This window comes from Carassius carassius, chromosome 10 (assembly GCF_963082965.1).
Source record: "Carassius carassius chromosome 10, fCarCar2.1, whole genome shotgun sequence".
Lineage (NCBI taxonomy): Eukaryota > Metazoa > Chordata > Actinopteri > Cypriniformes > Cyprinidae > Carassius > Carassius carassius.
In genome coordinates, this window is record NC_081764.1 from 14,005,435 (window position 1) to 14,030,976 (window position 25,542).

A 25,542-nucleotide genomic window follows, 5' to 3' on the forward strand; every position below is an offset into this window, starting at 1 on the left:
GTTTAAGTCATCCCTACAGCATTTGCATTGCATATAACGTTTAAGAAATGTTTGCTCTGTTCTAAATAAACATTTTCTAAGTAAGACGAGCAGGGCTATTGCCTTTCCTCGCGCTCACCTTCCACGTGCGGTTGCAGGGGGTGGTGTCGCTAGGGGGCGGTTGAGCGCGTTCGGCCCAGCTGCCACACAGATGCTTTGCTACAGGAATATGTCTACTGCTACGCCTCCTCCCATTGGTCCTTTCCGTTCTCTGGGTGGGACGCTTCATGTCTATAAAGTGGTACATTGCCCCTTTCAGTGCTTCAGTGATACTGCGTGTTAGCGGTGGACAACAGTGTAGAAGGAATCTCTAGTCGTAAACGAAAAGCAACGGTGACAGCAGTCCATATAACTTTAAAAGTGACAGCGGAGGGAGGTGAATTTAGTAGCCAGAATTCCGCATCCTTCGTCGAGCTGCTTTGGAGCGCCCCACTAGAGGAACTTATACTGAGATTTTTCACGCACATTGTTGCGGTCCGCGTTTGCTGGTGACTGTAAGAAAAAAAGAAAGAAAGAAAAGCAGCAGCATCATTCCTTTTGGACTTCGAGGTAAAGTCTGACGTCTTCTCAACTTGATGCGCGCGCATTTGTTGTGTGGCGGACTTTTCTGCGACATGTGAGGAAAGTTTTCGCTTCCTTCCCATGTAAGCTTAAACTTCATAGCCTCCAGTTAAACTGAACTTAAAACAAGGAGGTGAAGAAGGATATTTGAAGTCTCTGTTACTCAAAGGACGAATTCTCTGAAACTCAATGTAAGCTTTAACACGGTGAAGCGAGGATAAGTCTGGTGGTTTTGAGTTCACGAGTTTCAAGTTTCTGCCACCCTGGCCAGTGATATTAACGCGTGAATCTGACCTGGGATAAGTTGTCAACAAGAGGCGAACTGGCAGGTGTATAAGTTCATTTACATGCATGGGCATATGTGTATCTCGCTGCACTATAAATAGAAGCTCGTGCTAATGTATTAAACCCTGGCCACTCATCTTCATCAGTAGGCTATTCATTATAATCCCACTGAAACCCACGCGTGTCGCTTTGGCTGTTAGGGTAGGTGTCGTCGCATGGACTGACATGGCCACCGATCTCGCCATGAGCGCAGATTTGCCCAACAGCCCCCTGGCTATTGAATATGTCAACGACTTCGACCTCATGAAGTTTGAAGTCAAGAAAGAGCCCCCGGAGGCCGACCGCTATTGCCACCGCCTGCCCCCGGGCTCGCTATCCTCCACCCCAATCAGCACACCCTGCTCCTCGGTGCCTTCCTCGCCCAGTTTCTGTGCCCCCAGTCCCGGATCGCAGCCTGGGCAGAACCTCGGAAATGGTGTCAACAATAACAACGGTGGTAACAACAACAACCAAGTCTCATCGGGCAAACCGCAGCTGGAAGATCTCTACTGGATTCCCAACTACCAGCATCACATCAGTCCAGAGGCCCTCAACCTGACGCCCGAGGACGCGGTGGAAGCGCTTATCGGTAACGCGCACCACCACCACCATCACCACCAGCCCTACGAGGGATTTCGCGGTCAGCAATACGTCGGAGAAGACCTCTCGACGGCCACGAACGGTCACCACCACCCGGTGCACCACCACCACCATCATCACCACGGCCACCACGCGCACGCGCGCCTCGAGGACCGCTTCTCAGACGAGCAGCTGGTGAGCATGACAGTGCGCGAGCTCAATCGGCAACTGAGAGGCTTCAGCAAAGAAGAGGTGATCCGTCTCAAGCAGAAACGGCGAACCCTGAAGAACCGCGGCTATGCGCAGTCGTGCCGCTACAAGCGCGTGCAGCAGCGCCACATACTCGAGAGCGAAAAGTGCACGCTTCAGAGCCAGGTGGAGCAACTCAAGCAAGACGTGGCGCGTCTGATCAAAGAGCGGGACCTGTACAAGGAGAAGTACGAAAAGCTCGCGAGCCGAACCTTTAACGGCGGCGGCAACACTCGGGACCCGTCCAATGGCACTCACGGAAAAACCACTTCCACGGAATTCTTCATGTGAGAGTGATTCTTGTTAAAGACTTTTTTTCCGCACCGACGTTTTCGTTTTTTAAACCTTGATTTATATGTTTTTCAGAGTGAATTTTATTTGCAGTTCTTATTTTAAATACTCACAATGTCCACTTAAGATCATACACTCTTAAAAATAAAGGTCTGATGCCATAGGAGAACCTTTTTAAGTTTCACAAATAAATATTTGATTCTCAGGAACTCTAGAGAAACATCTGTTTGGTGTTTTAAAGAACCCAAAACCCAATGTGCAAACCGAGAACCCATAATGTAACATCCAGCACTTATTTTCCAAAGAACTGTCCACTTTTACCGCCAAAATTATTATTGACAAGCAAGTCAAGTCCTTTGCTGAACTTAAAGTGCTAAAAAGAAACTTTAAAGAACCTTTATTTTTAAGAGTGTAGAGTCTAACATTACAGCGACATATTTAAAGTCTCCGCGCATTATTTGTATACATATAGTACTGTACCATAAAAGTCTTAAAGTTGGTGTAATGTTAGGACTATCTTCCACATATAGGCCTACTGCACGGACCCTTCTACTTCATAACACCTCCGATCTAAATATGGGATCACGCATAACCTTCAACGACCTATCAGCTTTGGATTCTGTTTTTTTTTTATAGGTTAACTGCAAAGTCCGACGTGTTTTAAAACATACAGTTGCTTCCTTATTATTATTATTATTATTTTTAAGCGGATTTACGAGTCTTAATGGCGACGAGAACATACTGGAAACGAAACTTCAGCCTGTGAAGGGACTTTGCAAGGAACGATAATCATATTAAAACATTTATTAGCAAGAAAGGTAGATGGCAATACATTCTTGACATTTCTCAGTCAAGAACTGAGGTTGATGGGACTTTATGAACGTTGAGGGCCCTCAAGTCTGCATTACCCCATAATCCTGCATGCGGGACATGTATGGTACTCCAAACGCGCCAGAACCTTTCTCTCTATCTTCCTCATACAGCACTTGGATGAAAAGCATGGCCCTTAACCACTCTGTTTTCTCTCTCTCTCTCTCTCTTTTATTCGTTTCTTCTGCTCGACACAAGCCGTGTATGTGGAGGAACTCACGCGAACCTGCGAAACCACATGAAATCCGTCCTTGCATTTCTTTGCTATTGTTTAAAAGTTACAGAATAAGAACAAAGGGGGAAAAACCGACCTGAGCCAGAGTTATTTATTCCCACTTGTACATATGTAGAGGTCAAATTGTGTGTTAATTTAACTTTCTTTTTAAAGTCCTTTTTGCTTGATTATTTAAAACGTCTTAATACTATGTTTGTATGTAGTAGCATGCAAATAACAGATATTCTCATCCTATTGAATACGTACATTTTCAAAGGAAGTCTACTGCACTACGATTCGAAGAATTGGGATTTATATAACATTTCGCTTCCTCTGTGTTAATCGAATTACTGTTATGGTGGACATAGTCGATCTAAAGTGCATATAAGGTCTTTAATTGCTGCTAATATTCTATGCACCAAATTCAAAAGCAATTAACAGAAGCTCTGATTATGTGAATTTTGTACTTCAAAATAAATGAAGGTATGTATAGAAAACTGGTTAGACATAACTAAGATCACCTCTTGAAGAAAGATATATATGTCTTAATGGACTGGATGATGAACGTCATACTTCAAATATATGACAAGCTTCGTTAGGGCAAGAATGGTTGTTTTAACTTTTTATTGTGACATAATAAAACTGTAGCATACTCTGTATAAAGCAGTTGCCTATTGTTTTGCATTAAAACATTGTCATGGTAATAGGCTTCCGACCATACTGAATTGCACTACAGATAGATGTCAAGAGATTAAATGCGGATATAATTCCACATTAATAGGGCTTGTGCAAACTTCTCTATAAATAATCATGCGCATTTGAGGTTGAAATACAGCCCATGTTGTTCAGGCTAAATGAAGAAGTTGCCAAAGTGGATTATCCAATGCACGTCAAATGTCATAAATCAGTTTTCAGATTATTTCCTACCTTTGTATGCTTAGTTTCCTAACAGATCTATCGTCCAGACTTCTAAAATAAGATGTCCAGGTATGTTCCTTTACCTGGGTTAGTATCTGCTTGATATCTCAGCTGAAACAACTGTTAACATTGACTTTTTTTTTCTTCGGTTAAATTATGAATTATGATACAGTTCGTTATGAAGAAATCTCTCTGCCTATTGGTCTAATTTGAGTCACAGCGGCTTGAGGTTACATAACCATATGTGCTGTCACGTCTGCTGTCTTATGTAAAAAAAATAAGTAAAATGGAAGAAAAAAAACTGTATACATTGCCTATAATTTCTAGATATTTATCGAAATGATAAATGTCCTTACGTGTCATTAAATCCAAACCAAAATGTTTCGAAATGGAATGTTGTTCAAAATCTTGTTTTCATAATGTTTAATAAAAACTCCTGTCAAATGCATCAGCCTGTTTTCCAATCACTTTTCATGGCTAAAATATGTGATCTTCTGTTACACCAAGTACAAAATGTTATTTTTACAATGACATCTATTTGGCTTAAATGACAGATTAAATTAAAATAATAAAAATAAGGCAAGAAATGATTTGTCTTATATAAAGCAGTGCCTCAATGCGCATACGGCGAATCGTACTATTTTAAAAGCTCAATCTGTTATGTTTACATTTGCAAAAATTAATTTCAAAAAATATTTTTGATACTATGAACTATGGAGGTTTAATACTAATGTGGAATAGTGATTTTTATTTTCAATCGAAAATGAACAAGTTCATAATTGCTTGGTAGCCTAAAATGTGACATTCGTTTACAAAATTAAAACGTTTTTGTTTACACGTTTAAAAGGAAAATATTTATTAGAAGAAAGTCGAAAGATACGTAGGCTACACAAACAAGCAAAAAAAAAAAAAAGATTTTTATTCTTATATTCTTCACATTATTTTTCTTATTCCTATTATATTTGGACCAGTAAGAAAAAAAAAATGATTTTGAGTGACACTTTGTCTTTTAATCGATGATAATTAAAAGCTCGCGATCACTTTTTAGTTTTCCCGAGTAATAAAATTAAGCTTAAACGATACGTAGTTTATGGCAAATTGTTTTTACAATGGCAAACATTAAACTCTAATTAATAGTAGCCTAATAGTTTGAGCCGCAATTGACTGTTTAAGGTTATACAGACGCGACAGTATTATGATCATTGACTAACTTCCTACTAATTTCCCCTTACATTACACTAACTGTTCCTCAATGTGTTATTATTATATCAGAATAAACTGCTTTCTAATACTAAATGCTTTGAACTAGACTGTACAAGATTAGTTTGACGTGATATAACGTAAGAGTCCTCATCTTCTAATTTAAGGTTTCTTTGTCCAAGCTGTTTCAGCCTCTCTCTCTCTCTCTCTCTCTCTCTCTCTCTCTCTCTCTCTCTCTCTCTCTCTCTCTCTCTCTCTCTCTCTCTCTCTCTCTCTCTCTCTCTCTCTCTCTCTTTCTCTCTTTCTCTCTTTCTCTCAGGTGCGTAATCTGTGTGAAGATGACAACAGCCTGTTGGTGGCTGAACTTTAGTTTTTGTTGAAGTGTCCCGGCCTCTGCACCTGTTGTTGTATTAAAGTCTAAAGTGGATGGTTAGTCCCTTAACCTCTTTTGCTTCTGGCATTTATTGTATTTGTATTTTTATTTTTTTGAATATCATAGACATCCCAGTTTCAAAGGCTCAGATGATATCAGATTTAATACATGCATGAATGGGCAAGGTACAGGTTATTTTCTCTTACATCACTTGCATGCAAATCTAAAAAACACCCATCACACATGCTGTCTGCTCTCTCTTAAAGAACCATTAATTCACACTGATGAAAAGAGCAATGCAAATGCTTTCAAATGTGTGAGTATATTAAAGTCCAGCACTTTGGGTTGGCATGACTTGAAGTTAATATGTTTCAGTGGGCGTAATGTTGCATTACTTTTTCTCCATCATGCCTGCCACTCATGAGCCATTTCGCCCAGCATATAAAGATTAATAAGATTAAATCCAAAATGTTAATTTTTTTTTTACAGATTGCTGTAACCAAAATGTCAGTATAACTCTCTGTCAGAGTTACTTTGGCCAGTAATGCATTGACATTTTTACAAAAATTTGTAATTTTTAATACAATTTGAATAACCCATCAGGTGAAGGTTTTGTTGGAATAACGAGACCTGTATTCTTGTATGTGTGACTTAGTTGGTCTAGTGTTTTTTAAGCCGTTCAGCTCATTTAAAGTAAACCAAGGGAGAAACAGTGGGGTTCATCATCCCAATTGTGCCTTTTTTATGTGCATTTTGTTTGTCTGGTAATAAACAAAGTGTGGCGGATCTATAGGGCAAGTTAAAGAAAGCAAAAAGGTTCTCTGACGAGCGGTGTCTGGAATATTTGCCCAAATCATACAAGAATGTGTCTCTCTTAAAATTTTAATTTATTGGTTTAAAAGAAATTTTTTTTTTCTAAATCACTTTTTTTCTGTAATGTGTAAATACAAAAGGATGTTGTTTATAAAGTGGTTTAATACTTTAATCACTTTTATTTCATTCTTTTTTTGAACACTCAAAGGGAGCATTTTTATTTGCTGCTGTCTTTTTGTGCAAGCATTAGTACTGTATAACTGACAATGATGCTTTTTTTTTTCTACTAAGAGTAAAAGTCGGAAGGGCCCGGCATGTATCTTTCTCAAATGGAAATTCAGTCTGGTTGACACAGTGAGTTGCTAAACATGACATTTGTCATGTTTCTGTGTTATGCACATAACAGGCCATGTTTGGTTAGAGCATGAGGTGGCCATTGAGATGCTGTCTGTTCTTGTTCAGTTTAGGCAGCGTCCCAGACTGAAGCACAATCTCAGCGTGCCCTCAGACCCATCCCCCACTCTTCTTCCTGACTTCCTCTCATTTCTGCTGTGTCAGAGGAGACAATGTGTGTGGCAGCCATCACTTCATCCCGACCATGTACCAGAATGACATGCACACATTGTGTTTTTGTCTTAATGACAGGTGTATATTTATTTGAATTCATTTATTAACATCTGTTAATGCACAAGTGAATTTGAATAGTCTAAATAAGGACAATGCCTACTTTGTGTCTTAATATATACACTTTTCTGTTTTTCTGTGACACTACGTTCAAGAAGTATGGATGGTACCAAAAGGCACAAGTTTGATCTTGCAAGGAGGCACCCTAGGCCAAGGTGTATTTAATGAAAGAGGGGAGAAGAGGCAGAGGTAAGTAGGAAGAGAGAGTGAGAGGAAGAGGTAGTGTGTTCTTTGGCGTCTAGGCTGCATTGCCGATGAGATTCCCCTGTAGTCAGCGTCTCTATAGCTCAGTTTACAAGAGAGGCAGAGGCACTTTCTCTCACACACACACACACACACAATGCACTTCACACACTCCGGAGGGCACTTTGGAAATGTGTACATACTGTTATGTGTGCACATGCATAAAGTTAATTTTAGATGTGGGCATATATATGCTGAAATGATTTGAAAGAATACAGCAAGAATCAAAAGCAATATGTAGGCCTATATCATCACGCATTATACTGGTTGTCAAATGGAAAGCTAAATTAACAATTTAATTCATAATGGCCATTTTCGATAGATTGCAATAAAAAGCAGCCCATTGAGGTCTGCACGCTGGTCACGTTTATTGGACGTGTTTGAAATCAAAGACACAAAATGTCACAACCCCTAAAACAAATCGACAGCTTGATGAATCGCCTATGAAGCTCTATTAACGCTTAGCAGGTATTAATAATTATTTAGAACGCTCTCAGGATTGAATTAGTGACCCAGGGCGCGCACCGTGCGCGTTCCCCTAACGCCGACAAACTCATTACTGCGGAACGGCTCCCCCACACAGCGAGCGGAGCCACGGCGCAGCACCGACCCGCTGAAAAAAAGCAATTTGCAGATGGTGAGTGAGCGACCCTTCGCCGCTGTACAACCGTCTGTCACACACACAAACGCGCGCGCCTGCACGCACACTCGCGCTGACACGCTGTGTGCTGAATAGACAAAGCAAAAAACATGCTATCACAGGGAGAAAATCTGCAACGCACGCGATTTTTTTTCCCGTGCACCCGAAAATAAACCAAACAAACAAACAAATGGCTCCTAATGTTGAACCGTGCCTGATTAAAAAGATTTGAATTTTTTCAGACTTTTCCCACTCAGCCAATTAGTGTGTGGAAAGAGCTCCTGTCAATCACGTTCCACCTTGACAGGCTACAGCTAAACAGTGTACACGTGGGACTCCCTCTGGCTTTGGGTTGGGGTGAACATTGGTCCTGGAACCCTGAAAGAAATTAAAACTACATTTCTAAAGGCAGTGTTTTTGTGTAGGTGTTGAATGACAATAAACTGGACATTCTGGGGGTCTGGATACTGAAGAATTGAGGGGCTGCCATAAGAAAAAAAAAATGTTTCGAGAAGTAATGTTGTGGGTTCAAATCCCATAAACCTTGGTCAGGATAGACACCATTAGACACAATATTTAATGCATGAATGAAAACGGAAACTATCATATATTTTCCACAACACTTTTCTTTTTATTTCAACACTTAATTTTACAAGAAAATATTTTATGAATACATATTTGCATCCGCTGAATGATTGACACAACAGTATCATATATTGAACTATACATCTATCCTGCACTGTCTTGTTTTTATATGGCATCTACCCTGAATAAAGTCCCCTCTCTTTATCTACCCTCTTGATTTACCATCCTCTTCACAATGGATGTAAATAAAAAGTGACAAAAAAGCAAATTAATCATTGGTAATATGTTGGCTTTAGGATCAAAGCCACTATAATATTAAGTGGGAAACTGTAGGTACTAGTGTAGTTTCATTAAAAAAAAAAAAATTATATATGTATATATGTGTATATATATATATATATATATATGTATATGTGTATATATATATATATATATATATATATATATATATATATATATATATATATATATATATATATATATATATAATATTTTATTTACATCTTTGGAGAGAAAGTATGGTCATCATATCATAGCAGAATTATGAAATGACAGATTCATTTATCTGTCAGCCTGTCTTGCACTCCTCACTCTTTGTTTTACAGGCGTTAATTGACCTCTGATGACCTTCAGAAAGAGGTTGTGTTTTCGCTGATTCACTCAGATCCATCCATTTGGTTCTCCACACAACTCTGCTGTGTTTGCACCCTTGATCACGTGTTTTTCAGTTCTCCCCACTCACTGTCTCAGCTGTAGTTTTTCAGATAAGGTCATTTTATTCCTTTGCTTCTCGGCGACTTCTGCCATCACGACTACAGGCTAAAGAGTATGGTAAGTTAACTCTTTAGTCTCATTGTACTCCTTTTACATGTCACAGAGTGGGTGGTGGTTGCAGATCTGGGTTTGTGTGGCCATAATGAAAATAAAAGTATGTATAATGCACTGGCTGGACAGAAAGAAGTGTCCTTAGTGCGTGGAGTCGATCAGCAATCAATTGCTCCATTACTCTACTGGACCTGGCCAAAAGCCATCACACCCACATACCAACATACACACATTTTGAATTCCTCATCCACAAAATCACACTTCTTTCTTATACCCCGATGTTCGTTTTGTGCCACATAAATAAGAGAAGCAGCTGCACAGCTGCAACAACAGATTTGCATTGTTTCACACTGACGGCATTTTTGCTGTGTGATTTTCAAGTGATTTCTGGATACACTGAGTGTTTCCTTTAATAATGGCTGTACATTATAAAATGGTTATTGAGAGTTGGCTACTGCGAAAATATTACAAACTTGATAGCTGTGAAATATAATTTAAAAGAATAAAAGGCATTAATCAACAGAACAGAAACCAAAGTGTAGTGGCAAGCTGCTCAATTGTCTCAATTTAGTCAGATTTGCTGAATATGTCATGTCTATAGTTAAAATGAGAAAGGAAATTGAATTGATAATGCCTTTTCAATTCCAACTTGAATTTTAACTGAATTTAAAGTCAGGTAAAAAAAAACAGTGGCAGAAACTTTAAGACAAACAGGGTTAATGAATGATAACTAAACTTTTAAAGATTAAAAGAACAATAGATAAAAGTTTATAATGTCAGCTATAGAGATTTATAATTATATATATATATATATATATATATATATATATATATATATATATATATATATATATATATATATATATATATATATATATATAACAAATTCATAAATATTACCGTTCAAGGTTTTAGGGTCAGCTAATCAAAAGTGTCTTTAAAAACATTTATAATATTACCAAAAAATTATTTTTTTAAATAAACTCTGTTCTTATGAACCTTCTGTTCATCAATAAAAAAATAAAATAAATAATTAAAAAAAATATATATATATTCACTTTAATTGAATGGACCTATGCAAAACAACACCTTTGAATTAAATACCAGTTCAGCTTCCAGTGTTGCCTGACCAATTCAGTTAAAATTTGCACTTGTGAATTCTCACAATAATCAAACATTTTTTTTTTACTATATTAGAAGTGTACAATTAGTACGCACAAAGATTTACCAAAATGTGTTAAACAATTAGAATCTAAATTATGTTTCACAGTGTAAAAACAGCATGAAATGAAGAGGCGTAAAATGAGTTTAGTTAGAAACAGAGCAAGGGGGAGATGTATATGTGAATAGAGAGTGACAGAATGAAGCCAGCAACCAGCTGTATACTATCATTTCTTGTGTACGTCAGTAAGTGAGCCTAAAGTGCTTTCCCTGAATGAGCACACACAGAGTCAAGGACCAGGATCACCGCTCATGTGCTGTAAGAGTCTCCCCCTCTCTCTGTATTTAAACCAAAGATGCTCATATCATACACTCCTGCCGCACTTGACTGATGCACCTCTCCATTGGGTGGTGCACTTCAGCAAAGAGAAGAAATTCAGCTCTGCCATCCATGCAGTTAATTTTTAATTCATTCCAAAACGTGAAAAAAAATATATACATATCTTTCTTATAAGGTGTGTATGAATTCATGCATAGGATCTGCAGTTCAAAGAAAGGACACAAAAAGGAGCTCTTTAATTCTTAATGTGTCCAGAACACCAGGAAGTGACCAGTACATGGTAACACAGCTTTTATTGTTCTTAAATCCAGTTGCATTACAAGGTAATAATGTTCTAGAATTAGTTTGAATGAACAGTAATGAGACCCAGTGCTCTGTTTTCACAAATGATTGTGCTACAGATTTAGTGTGACTGGACAAAAACACGCTACCAGCAGACTCAACCCGATAGCCTGATAAAGAGTGAAGTGAAGTGAAGTCGGAGCAAGTCTTTGTGCTTTTCCTAACCCTTCCTGAACACATAACAGTACCTATTCAGGAGAAGAGAGGATCTGATGACAGAGAACCATTATTTGTCTAAAGGTACATTCATTCTATGACTTATATAAAGGTACATGAATATCTAAATATTTAATTGCCCACATTTCAATTGAAAATATCTCTTAATAGCAGCAATATGGAATCAAATTGAATGATCTTAATAGATTTAATAATGAAATAGTTATGTGATAATTAAAAAATAAATAAATCCATCTACAAATCTAAAAATATTAGTGTCCATAAATCCCTCATCAACAAATAGACAAGAAAACCTTATATTCAACTTAATGTAATGTCACTGCTCACTAGAATAGAGACAATGTACTTTATTTAGTAAGTTATATATATATATATATATATATATATATATATATATATATATATATATATATATATAAAATTAAATTTGGCAGTTTTATTTATTTTGTCATTTAAAGTTTAATTTTTTCCTTCCATGTCAAGTAAAAAAAAAAAAAAACTTTCAAGCAAAAGAGGGGAAGATCAAATACTAAGAAATTATTAAATTCTTTAAAATAACTGTTTAATAATATATATATAAATAATAACTAAATTTGTTATGCTGCCATTCTAAAAATGCTTTAACGATTAAAACATTTATAAGCATTTCTACTGGTTCTCTCCGATTTTTGGAGTCACTTTGTGTGTGTGTGTGTGTGTGTGTGTTTAATACATACCTCATAAGTGCCTCCTCTTAATTTGGTAATCTTAGATTTAGTGCACTTGATATCTGCTGACAGACAATGCTCCAATATCCAGGCTCTTGGATTGACCCTGTCTCAGTGTTGGCAGTCTCTGTTGTATACTGCAGCCCTGAGGGTCCTCTCTAACACACCCTGACTAACTGCCACATGTTATGCACTGCATTATCTGCCTGTGTCTATGTACCTTTAAGACCCTCAATTGTTTTTGTTTCAGTAGTCTTGTCAATGAACAGAGAAAAGTTGTTGGCATTCTCTCCTATAGTCTATTTTTTAAGAACATACTGAGATATTTATAGGATATCATGGCCAAATTCTAAATAATACAGCAAAGAAAGTGCCACTAACAAGCTAAAAGAAGCATATAATGGAAGAAACTCAAAATCAATTACAATGTTTAGTATAAAAAATATATAGTTTCTCTCATTTGAAAGGTCTCCAGTTCATGTCCTAGTTTACCCTTGTTCCACTTTATAAGTCCTGATAATACAGAAGAGAGCAAAACAGGGCAGAAAGTTTTCCGCAAAAGACTGCACACTCAGCTTGACTCCCACTGAACAGTTGTAGATGGAGGGAGAAAGAAAACAGGAATTGTGGTAAGAAATGAATAGTCGTAATAATGAGTAGACAAGAAACTGGCACATAGTGACAGAAGGAGGTGTATAAGCACAAACTTCTGGTTAGTGTGCGGGCGCATGTGAGCAAGAGAGACTGACAGATCATTTCTCTCGTCTAAATGTTGGAGATTATGTCTTGTGGTGAGACGCATTGGCAGTATGAGGTCATGGTGGAAGAAAGGCTGACTTTCCTGCATATTCCTACACTGCATTACTGAGCGTAGCTATGATGAATTATGACACCCCAGTCATCTGTGATTTCCTGTTGTGGTGACCCTAATTTATGTCATTAACATTTGGAACTCCCACCCAAGAACACCTCCATGCATATCCATCCTTATTTTTTCATAAATCTTGTTTCATTGGGGCAGACAGTTTACCTGTCTTGAGGTCATTTTAAAAGGATGAATATATTCATGGCAACATGAGACTTCTAATTCTTTTGGTTATACTTAATTACAATAGTCCTCTTTTGACATTCTAATTATAAGTAACTTTGCAACTACATGTCAACTTACTCTCATGAGAATTTAGTGGACTGTTGGTTTAGGTTTAGTGTTAATAGAATAAGCGGTCATATTTTCAGTAGAATGTCTGTTGGGAGAACATCCAAATAAAGTTTTAGCAGATATTAAGTAGACAGTCTACAAGGCAGTGCAACTTTTAATATCCAAGTGAAAGATATAACACCAACATGTCAGAAAAAAAGCTACTTGGCTTTCAACTATGATTGATTTTGATTAGCTTCCTGAAGCATTGCAGTCCTTGGTAGTGCAACTGAAACAAACAATCAACTATGGGTGGCAAGGCACTGTCAAAAGATCTCTGGGATAAAGTTGTGGACAGGCACAAGTCAGGAGATGGATACCAAAAAAATTATAAAATAAAAGCATTTATCAATGCTTAGAAGCACAGTGAAATCTATTAAGAAGTGGAAGGTATTTAGTACAACGCAGACCCTCCCTGGATCAGGACGTCCCTCCAAACTAAATGAAAGAGCCAGGAGGAAACTGGTCAGAGAGGCTTCCAAGAGACCTACAGCAACTCTGAAGCTGAAGCTGCAGGATATTATGACAAAGAGTGGTCATTGTGTGCACGTGACAACAATATCACAAATTCTCAAAAAATGTGGCTTGTATGGGAGGGTTGCGAGAAAAAAAAGACACTACTCAAGAAAAACCACATGCAGGCTGAGCTTTGCCAAAACCCACCCTGAAGATACTGAGGCAGATGAGACTAAAATTCTATTATTTGGCCTCAACACCAAATAATATGTCTGGCAGAAATCCAGAAATCCAGTAAAGCATGGAGGTGGTAATATCCTGGCATAGGGGTGTTTTACCTTCCATCGTGACAATGACCCAAAGCACACAGCAAAACTGACCACATAGTGATTAAAGGAGAAAGAGGTGAATATCCTTGCTTGGCCTAGTCAGAGCCCAGACTTAAATTCCAATGAAAAATTGTGGAATGACTTGAAGAACTTGAACTGAACTCGAGCAGTTCTGAAAAGAAAAGTGGGCAAATATTGCAAAGTCTAGATGTGCAAAGTTAGTAGAGACAGAAACATATCTCAGCAGAATAGAAATGTTGTAATTAAAGCAAAAGGTGGTTCAACAAAATATTGACACAAGGGGGGTGATCCTATATATATATATATATGTTGAATGGCAAAAATGTGTTACCACCTTTCACCCCATTAGCCACGGCCCTGTTTGTTATAATTAATATTAGTGACTTAATTTTATAACACTGGGAATCACTTGAAAGTGCTTAATTAATCCAAGTCATTACCTTTTGTCATGGGTACATCCCTTTTGTTAATAGTTATAATATTATAGTGTTTTAAATATTCTTTATTTTTTCTGTTTTCTCTATTTTCTTATGTTATTTAGAGAAATGTTCATCATCAGTCTTTATCTAATAAAGTCTTTATCTTATCTAGAACAGAGAATAGTTCTAAAGAATAGACAGAGAATAGGGTATGGTCATTATAACTTATGAGAGTGGCCGTTCACATATAACAAAAAAAAAAAGTTAAAAAATGACATTCAGTAGGAAATTAAATTTTCACAATAGGCCATGCACTATGGAGGGACATGGTGCCAGTAAAAATAAATCATTATTGTGCTCCCTTGAGAACCTTGCTCGCAAAAACAATGAAATTTGGGTTTTTCAAGAGAATGCAAATTGACATTAAATATTGACATATTGAAATATATATTTTACTTCTGATTATTATTACTTATTTTTTTAACATCAACACAATGGTTGCACTGTTCTCAACAGAAAATGTGAAATAAATTGCCTTGACAATGTGAATACTTTTGTTTTCTGTACATGAATTTGTAATTTGGAGTCCAGTTTTAACCTCAAGGCATTACAATTTTCATCTTTAAGTTGCAAAAATTGGTTTACTATATATTCTTCAAGCATTTTATATCTACAGAAAAAAAGGACTCTGGAATTGTAGCATATGGAAGCAAGCGGAAAAAATTAGCCAAGCCAAATGAGAGGGGCACCTTTTTCTTTTTCAAGACCTCTGCAATTCGCCCTGGCATGCTGTCAATCAACTTTTGTGCCACATCCTGACTGTTGGCAGCCCATTCTTGTATAATCAATGCTTGGAGTTTGTCAGAATTTGTGCTTTTTTGTTTGTTCACCTGCATCTTGAGGACTGACCTCAAGTTCTCAGTGGGATTAAGGTCTGTGTTGTTTCCTGGCCATGGACCCAAAATTTCGATGTTTTGTTCCCCGACCCACTTAGTTATCACTACTGCCTTATGGCAAGGTGCTCCAGGCATTGTTCGTCACCCAACTGTTCATGAATCGTTGGGAGAAGTTGCTCTCTGAGGGTGTTTTTGTACCATTCTTTATTCATGGCTATGTTCTTAGGCAAAATTGTGAGTGAGCCCACTCCCTTGGCTGAGAAGCAACCCCACACATGAATAGGCTCAGGATGCTTTACTGTTGGCATGACACAGGACTGATGGAAGCACTCACCTTTTCTACTCTGGACAAGCTTTATTCCCAATGCCCCAAACAATCAGAAAGGCGATTCATCAGAGAAAATGACTTAACCCCAGTCCTCAGCAATCCAATCCTTGAACCTTTTTGAGAATATCAGTCTGTATCTGATGTTTTTTCCTCTAGAGATGTGGGTTCTTTGCTGCCCTTCTTGACACCAGGCCTTCCTCCGAAGTCTTGGTCTCACTGTGCGTTCAGATGCACTCACACCTGCCTGCTGCCATTCCTGAGCAAGCTCTGCACTGGTGGTGCCCCGATCCCGCAGCTGAATCAACTTTAGAAGATGGGCCGCTTGGTGGAATTTCTTGGATGCCCTGAAAGCCTTCATCACAGCAATTAAACCTCTCCTCTTGAAGTTCTTGATGATCTGATAAATGATTGATTTAGGTGCAGTCTTACTATCAGCATTATCCTTGCCTGTGAATCCCTTTTTATTCAAAGCAATGATAACATGTTTCCTTGCAGGTAACCCTAGTTAACAGAGGAAGAACAATGATTTCAAGCACCACTCTCCTTTTAAAGCTTCGAGATATTTTAACTCAGCATGACAGAGTGATCTCTAGCCTTGTCCTCATCAACACTCACATGTGTTAATGAGAGAATCACTGACATGATGTCAGCTGGTCCTTTTGTGGCAAGGCTGTAATACAGTGCAAATGTTTATCATGATGAAGAGGGACTTTGCAATGAATTGGAATTGATCTGATCACTCTTCATAACATTCTAGAGTATATGCAAATTGCCATCATAAAAACTGAGGCAGCAGACTTTGTGAAAATTAATATTTGTGTCATTCTCAAAACTTTTGGCCATGGCTGTACATCTCTTGTATTTCCGCCCAAAGAGACACACTTTGGAGAAACTCCCAGTCTACAGTTTGAGGGGGAATACAGATATTAATCAAACCTGTCTGGGGAAATTCCCTGGACCCGATTATGCATGCCTGAAGATGGGGAAACGGGTGGCTCTGATGAGTCAGATAAATCTTCACTGTCCCTCTGGAACACTGGGACTTTGGCATCACAGAAAAATGTTAGATAGTAATAGAAATGTTGATTTTTAGTGTAGTTTAGTTTGACAGATATAATTCCCCAAAAATCTGACCACAAATGTTTTGTGATCTAAATCATGAATATTTAAAGGAGTGGTTTAAAAGTAAACAAGTAATCAGATTGATAGATCAGTGGAAAACAACAACATATCTAAATGCTTCATGCTAAGGATGATTGATGGAAGGGAGAAAATGAAGGGTACATAAATACAGAGTAGAATGGTGGTCATTCACCTCACAGTGGACCAAAATTGTCCTTTCTCTGCAATGGCACCTGTTCCGTACAATGAATGAGCTTTGATTCAGAAGCTACAGAGATGATTTCCACAGTGCATTGGTTATGCACTGTGTTTAGCATTCATTCATTCATTCATTCAACAGCATAAGAAAGTATCATTTTAAAATGTTTGCCTGGATGTAGCACTGCATGATTGTGTAAGCTTGCTGGTATAGTGGTGGCAATTGAGACCTGTTGTGTTTCAGTGAGGCGTGCGTGCCACAGTCACCAGGGAGTGAGTACTCACTTGTCACTGTGAGAAAGTGAGAGGGCTGGAGGACCAGCTGTGCCACTGAAGTCAGAACAGATGGACACAGTTTCACTCACATGCTGCCTAGCAACAAAAAATATCAACAAGGAACGCTGTTGTCATACATTTTTTGTGTTGATTTATCTGTTGCTACCACAGGTTGTATTGGCAAGATTGCAAGAAGCCCCTTAGGCTCACAAATGCTGCATTTATTTAACCCCAAAACAGTAATAGTGTAAAATATTCTGACGATTTAAATAATTTTCTATTTAAAAATGTTCTAAACATTTATTTTATTCTTGTGATTATAAAGCTGAATTTTTCAGAAGCCATTACTGCATACCTTAGTGTTTCATGATCCTTCAGAAATCATTCTAATGTGCTGATTTGATGTTCAGCAAATATATCTTATTATCAATGTTGAGAACCATTGTGCTGCTAAATATTTTTGTGGAAAACATAATTCTTTTTTTCAGGATTCTTTGATGAATAGAGAGTTATAAACTAGCTCTCAGGAGAATATAATTTGATCTGGCTCATTTGTATGATGAAATTTTACTAAAAAGTGGTTTTCTAACATTCTCAATGGCTGCGGTGTAAAAGAAGCACATTTTACAACCTCCCCTTTTCCTCTAACAAGCATTTAAGTGTGTGTTCATGAATACACGTGGGAGGGTCCATTCTTCTAAGCCATTATTGTTAATATTAATATCACTATTATTAATATATTGGCTGTTTATTAGTACTTAAAAAGCACATATTCTGTATCACCATATTCTACATCCCTAATCCAATACCTAAATTCAACAACTACCTTACTAACTATTAATAAACAGCAAATTAGAACTTTATTGAGGCAAAAGTTGTAGTTAAATATGCGTGAAATATTCACTGAGTAAGTTTAAGAATCTATTAGATGCTGTGTGTACATGCACATACTCCTGCTCAAGTGTGACGGCAGGTGTGACCTTGTTGTGGGACTCCGTTAGAACACCCAGTCAGGGGTCGAGAGATTCAGGGATGGTGTGCAGTTACTGTAGCAATGTTTCACACCCCTCTGGAGTCGAATGTGACCCTTGTGGCGTGGATTTACACACATGTTTGGGACATTTGAAAAAGGTGTAAACTTGATGTGAGAAGAAAAGAGGATGCCTTTAGCTTGATTAATAATTAATAATTTCCTTGACTTGTATCTTGTATTTCCACATTATAAAATGTATGCTTGATCATTTATCATGATATAGAGACTTTACATACATTTAAAATGGAACAAAAAATTTTAAAAGTGGTTTTCTACATTGTTACAGAAGAAATACATTTATAAAATATTACATATAACAACAACAATAATAAATAGGTAAATACATAAATTATTATTATTATTTATAAAGAAATACATTTTTAAATACATTTTTTAAAGATTTTGTAGGGATAAGAACCTTTTTTTATATTTTGAGAGTACTTGGTTTTGTAATTTTTTTGTATGACAGAGTAGTTGATGATAATGCTTTGTTCATATTCTATTATCAGACACAGGAGTATTAACTCATCAAAAGCCACTGAACAATTAACTTCTTTCCTGCCTCCAATAATGAGCACAACAACATGTCCCAAATGTACTTGTGAGTACAATTCATTAACAAGGTTATGATAGTGGACAGACGAGGTAGCCTTTAGTGGTCAGATGTTCAGTATTTTTCCGCAAGTTATTTATGTAATTCTAGAAAATGATTACATGCTATTGATTTCATAAAATTTTTGCAAAATTAGTTTTTTATTTTTGAGATTAATTAATGCAGAAACAAATGCTTTTATGGGAATATAAACTTATATTTCCTGGAATATGTGGCTATATGAACAAATTAAGTTACTCAAAAAAATATAATAATAATAATAAATCAACTATTCCGGCACATACAGTACAAGCCACCAGGGATATGCTGACGCAGTACTTCAACCTTTGTCCTCAAAAATCCATTTGCTCAGTCAGATAATGCCCCTGAGCTTGAGCATATGTGAACATATTTAACCCATCATAAACCATTTGATAGAAAAGTGCCTGTCAGCAAGAATGATCATTCATTAATATTAATAGTTACACTTTGAACAATCCATAAGCATTCATTATGCTTATAAGCTATAATTAGCACTGACAAGAAGGTCGCAATCCTTTTAACTCTGGATAACAGAGAAAACAATCACTATCAGCTAATAATAGTTGTTTACTGATTTATCATTACGTAATCAGAACATGGTTATGAGCATTATGAAGAAATGTATGTAAGAAACCTACATTTGCAAGATTTAAGAATTAATGTAGTGGCCAGATATTTTCATATTGGTTCTTTAACATATTCTCTAATATAGTGTTCCTGTAGCTCAATTGGTTATGTTGGGGGTTCGATTCCCCGGGTACACATGATAGGTAAAAAAAGATAGCCTGAATGCACTGTAAGTCGCTTTGGATAAAAGCATCTGCTAAATGCATAAATTTATTTATTTTATTTATTTATATTCCATTTGGCAAGAAACAGGTGAGAAGAGCAGCAATTGTGTAGACTGGGTTAGAATGGAAGGGTATGGATCGGGACGTGATAATATTTTAAACTCGATCAGTTCTCGGAGTACACCTGTCTCATTAACTTTGGTCTGTGGTAGCCACTTCTGAATGCATCTCACTCTCACTGGACAGACCTTGTGTCAGCAAGGTTATTTAGCTGAATACACATCCACACATTACACTGTAGGAGGGAAACAAACAAGCGCACACACATACACTCATGTAATCAAAGGTGTAAAGTGCTGAAGTCCATGAATTCTTTGATAGCACCTGATAAAAGTGAGGAGATCTCTTTGATTTGTCTTAACATAGGACAGTAAAGGCAAAGACAAACCAGAAGGCCTCTCACAAGCAGTTTGTTTGACATATGTTGACGGTCTTTCTTCCCTTCATCATACAATCAACAGACCCCTAGGAGTAAAAGATGCAGATTTCTGCCTCACAGGTGCAACACCACTGCAGAGTGACTGATGGACAGGTCAATGATTGTAGACAGACGCAGTGCAGTTTATGATTGTAAGCAGAAGTTACGCATGGACAGGATACAGGTGCTGTTTGTGGTGCTGCTGCAAGCACATCTGGTTGGCTGGTGGTCTGTGGTATTGGTGCAGCCTGTGACTCCATTTATAATTGAGATTAACATTTGTTTTGGATGACATGTTTGCATCCTAACAATATTTTGACATTGGACAACATCTTTAAATTTGGTCATCAACTTGACTTCTGACCATATGGCATAAAACACCCAGTAAACTCTTGTCAATAACACAGCTTTCTGCACAATCAAATTTTGCTAATCATGCAGTGTAAAAATCTATTAATTATATATATATGTTTATTATCATTATTATTAGTAGTATTTTTTTTAGGTATTTCTTGAGGCAAAAAACGGTTTAAAATGCCATTTACATCATATACTAGAATACCATTAAAGGGTCATATGATGCTGCTAAAAAGAACATTTATTTTGTGTATTTGGTGTAATTAAATGTGTTTATGTGGTTTAAGCTTAAAAACACATTATTTTCCACATACAGTACATTATTGTTTCTCCTCTGTGTCCCGCCTTTCTGAAACGCTTAAGTTTTTACAAGGCTCATCGTTGTGAAAAGTGAGGTGTGCTCTGATTGGCCAGCTACCCAGTGCGTTTTTATTGACCTCAAACGTGTGACGGAAATGTTACATAATATATTGTGATGCCCTGTCCGGTCGAATCAACAAGACATAAACATTAAAATCCATTATAAACGTGATATAAACATGATTTCTAGTCATGTCCTCTTTTGCGCTTTCTCAACGAAACTGCATCACACACCGAAGCCTTGAGTGAGCGAAGGCCAGAGACCTAGAGTGAGCCGCGGCCTAAAACGGGCAGAGGCCGGCTTTAGAATGGCACAGCTGGCAGATTCTACGAAGAACTATCCAGCGGGCCTGCGCCAACCACATGTGACGATCCCGGGCTGGACTCCGGTAAGTGCTCATAGTTAAAAACAACTATGTAAAATGCTCTTCGAGTGTGTGAGATTTTATTTCAGATTGTAATTCCCTCCAGAATACAGCAATTAGTTATTTTTGACTCTTTCGAATTAAATTAGTTGGTGAGAGTGTGAAAAGTTTAAGAGTATTTTAAGTATGTACAGTATATTTTTAAAGAGTACTTAAATACAAACTAATAATAAAAATAAATCAGTCAATCAATCAATCAATCACTCTCAACAAAACAAAGCAGAACAAACCAAAATCAACCAAAACAAACTAAAACAAAACAAAAAACAGGCTTACCACTTTTTTTCACCAATAAATTTAATTATTTATTTTCCAGCACATTTACAGTTATGTATTTATAATGGGATAACAGTTTTAAAATTCATCTGCTACTGAATCAACAAACCAAAACAAACACAGATGAATACACATATCAAAAGATAATTTGATGTAAGATTAACATTTATTTATTTAGTTTTATTTACTTTATTGAAATGTTTTGCTCTGTTTAACATGCAATAACATACTGGTATTATTGGTGATGCATGTCCAAAGGAAATCCAAGCTCCTTCTTTCAAAATATAATCACAAGTAGCCACATGAGACACATCTGAGATGTTACTACCAGGTTTAAACAACAGTGTGTCAAAGGTTGACCACTTGTGATCAGATCACAATTATAAAAACACAAGCATAATAACATGTATACAGGGTCTAAGGTTTGCTGGGCTCTGGCCCACTGAACAGGCTGCAGGAGAGGTCCACGGTGCCGGAGCAGGACTGTGAGTCTGGAGCTGCAGTTAAAGCTGCTGATGGTGAAGGCCGATACAGCTCCCTTTGTGCTGAAGCACATGCCTGAAAGAGCTGCATCGGGTCTTTACCCACAGCCCACCGAGACATGCCTCCCGATCACCTGAGCCATGAGCTGCCTCCCTCAGCGATTCAAACTCGCATACACGCGCACACACACCTTTTGACTGCACCCCAACAACCTTCACACACACCCGCTGAGGCGGTCATCAGCATGGTCATTAATTGTGGAGTTCCCCTGAGGCTGATGGAAAGAATGAGTGAGGGAGGAGGCTGAAATGAGAGGAGAAGTCCTGTTCGATGCCAGGCCATTGAGTGGGTTTTGGTCTGTAAGCACTTTTGTGTGTCTTCGTGCACCTGTGTATTAATCTGCTTAGGTTTCTTTCATACAAATGTTCTGGATTGTTCTTTTTTTTTTATTTGCATACGGAAAGTCATATCATGTTTATAACAATGTGTGATTTGTATATGCGATTGTTTGTTTTTCTTGTCCTGTGTACAAGAGTACCTTCATTGCGTGAATATTTTGCATTTTGTGGAAACTGTAATAAATGTTTTTCCAAAGATGCTTTGATATAAAGTTCAAAAGAACAGCATTTTTTAAAGTTATAAATGTAAATATAAAAGTAAATGACTGTTACTTTTCATCAGTTGAATTTATCCACTCTAAACATTCAATATGCCTGATATCAAAAGAAACAGATAAAACTAAATTATTTTTATTATTTTATTAATTTCCTTTTTTATCACATTAAGGGCGAAAGACTTCATAATAAAATTTATATTATGTTTATTTATATATTTTGTTTATATGAAGAAAATTATTGCTTATAATATAATATAATATAATATAATATAATATGATTTTTTAATATTTTAAATCTTTAAATCTTTATTGTGTTTCATTTCCATTAAGGCTGTTATTTAGCAAATTATGCAAAGAGTGTGAAAATATTTAATTGTATTAATTTTAGCTTTAGCTACCCAAAACACAATTTTAGATCAGCCAGAAACATAAACATTATTATTATTATCTTTATTATTGTTATTATTTTCAATAAATAAAAAAATATAATTTCAACAGCATTGTATGTATCACAGTTTTGTGTTTTTTTTTTTTTTGGAAACTGAGGGAAAAAATGGGGTAAAAAGTTATAGATATAAATCATGAATATATATATATATATATATATATATATATATATACTCCTTTTTGTTTTTAAATATTCATAGTTTAAGATTAATAAGGGTGGGTTTTGCTCTGTAAGCACTCTTGTGTGTCTTTTTGCGCAGCTGTGTATTAATCTGCTTAGGGTTTCTGTCTTACAAATATTTTGGACTGTGCATTTTTTTATTTTTGCATATGGACAGTCATATCATGTTAACGTCTATTTGTGCATAATTAAACACAATGTGGTGTTCATGTGTGTGATTGTTTGTTTTTCTGTCCGGCATGTACAAGTTTTCTCATGGCGTGAGCATCCAGCGAGCCATAAATCCCAGCTGTTTGTCTCATTTCCATCTCATTAGAGAGCAGAGACCAAGTGCATGGCTGTGGACCATGAGATTGGTAATTAACACAAGGCCTAACGAAGGCAAAATTAAAAACAACAGCTCTACAAACTCAACTAATCAACTCGGACCTGCTGACAAGAGAAACAAAACGCTGAGATGTCCAATGAGGCCTGAGATAAACTAACTTGGAGATCTGACTCCACATCCTCTTCATCAAACTCTTCGTTCACTTAAAGTCGCCCAATAGGCACTATGACACCTAGCTGACTGGATTCAACAACAACTTAGGTCAGCTGTTTATGATGGATTAAATGGGTGCAGGTGATTATGAAAAGAACAGGCATGCACAAAGAACATGCATATAAACAATCACAATGGAAATCCTTGAGAATTGAAGTGTACTCATAATGTTACCTCATGGAGTTTAAACATGTTTAATGATGGTGCATTGAAGCATAGTGTGATAAACAGAGCAAGAAATCCAACTGCAGGGGAAAGGATAAAGAATACCTCTTGACCTTTGACCTGTGCAGAGTGACAGGCTCATTTCCTCCTGTTCTTGTGTGTGTATTGGCTCTGTGTGTGTGAGAGAGCTAATGTCGGAGTGTTTGTGTGACTGTGGGCTAATTCTCAGTGACACCAGGCAGACTCGGAATGCCATCGCTGTCCCTCTACATTAGCCCCCTCTAACCCTTATGCCACTCACACACTCAAACTGAAGGAGAGGGGAAGAGAACATTGTCCGAAATCACTATCTGGTATAACCTCACACACTCTCTCTTGAAGAACTTTTGAATGGTAGTATATTTATCAAAACATTTTCCTTGTAGTGGTGTTTTTGGCAGATCTGAGAAAAAAAGGGAAATAAATATTGAAGTAAACTGTTTATTTCACTCTTTTTTTAAAAAACAGTCATATAGTTTCAAACATTTTATGGTTTTTTGTAGTTTACAATTAAAAAGTGTGTGTTTAAAATAAACAACAACAACAAAAAAAGCAGCAAGAATGAATAATGTAGGCATGATAAGGCATGTTTAAAAGTGACCTTCGTATCACATAAAGAAAATCTGGTAATATTGACTCAAATCAAGTTTTTGTGCAAATAACCATTCCTCCTATACAGTTAAAAGACCCATTAGAACGTCTCCCAAACAGCCCCTCCTGACACACATGCTCTGATGCTCTGGCTTATAGAAATCCTGGGGAGCAGCAGCGTTGATAGCCCCTACTGGTTAATAATGTCACCAGCTGATCCTGTCCTGTGTCCACTATAGTCTAGCTCAAATCCGTGTGTGTGTGAACATTATAAGTCTAGCACCTCATTCTTTGAACAGTAAATTCGAGAGGCAATATGGGACGTGATGTGAGAACTGAGAAACAATACAAATCAAATGTAAAAATAAAATAAAAAAAGGCAAAACAAAGGCATTTATTAGAAGGAGTTTCCAAAAGAAACTCTTGTCACTGACTCCACACAGCTTTACCACTATCCCAGACACGCTTGAAATCCTTTTAGCAAGCCAAGACAGCATGCTCTTGTTATTTGGATATAATCTTCTGCTTCTACAGGCATGATTGTGTGTTTAGAAGCATGATGGAGGGGAAGACCTCAAAGCTTAATCCTGTGATGTACATATTTCCTCCTGAAGGTTTTCAAGCCCAAGAGCACCGACGGAGAAATCATGTGAAATTTGAATTTCAGGACATCTAAAAAGATTTATTCTGGTGTGCTTAAAACCTCAGAAAAAAAAAGTATTTTAAAGTCCATAATGCGTTCAGATG

At 37.0% G+C, this 25,542-nt stretch overlaps 1 protein-coding gene across 1 annotated transcript; it reads left to right on the top strand.

The window, feature by feature from the left end:
* Positions 1 to 316: 316 nt before the first annotated feature.
* On the top strand, positions 317 to 4,493 carry LOC132151832 (transcription factor MafAa). The gene has a single exon (XM_059560239.1). The coding sequence runs from the start codon at positions 1,111 to 1,113 to the stop codon at positions 2,041 to 2,043; it is 933 nt and encodes a 310-aa protein (XP_059416222.1). The 5' UTR covers positions 317 to 1,110; the 3' UTR covers positions 2,044 to 4,493.
* Positions 4,494 to 25,542: the final 21,049 nt, after the last annotated feature.

What these genes read in the sequence shown, in the direction of transcription:
- LOC132151832 (XM_059560239.1), top strand. Translation starts at nt 1,111, where the DNA reads ATGGCCACCGATCTCGCCATGAGCGCAGATTTGCCCAACAGCCCCCTG.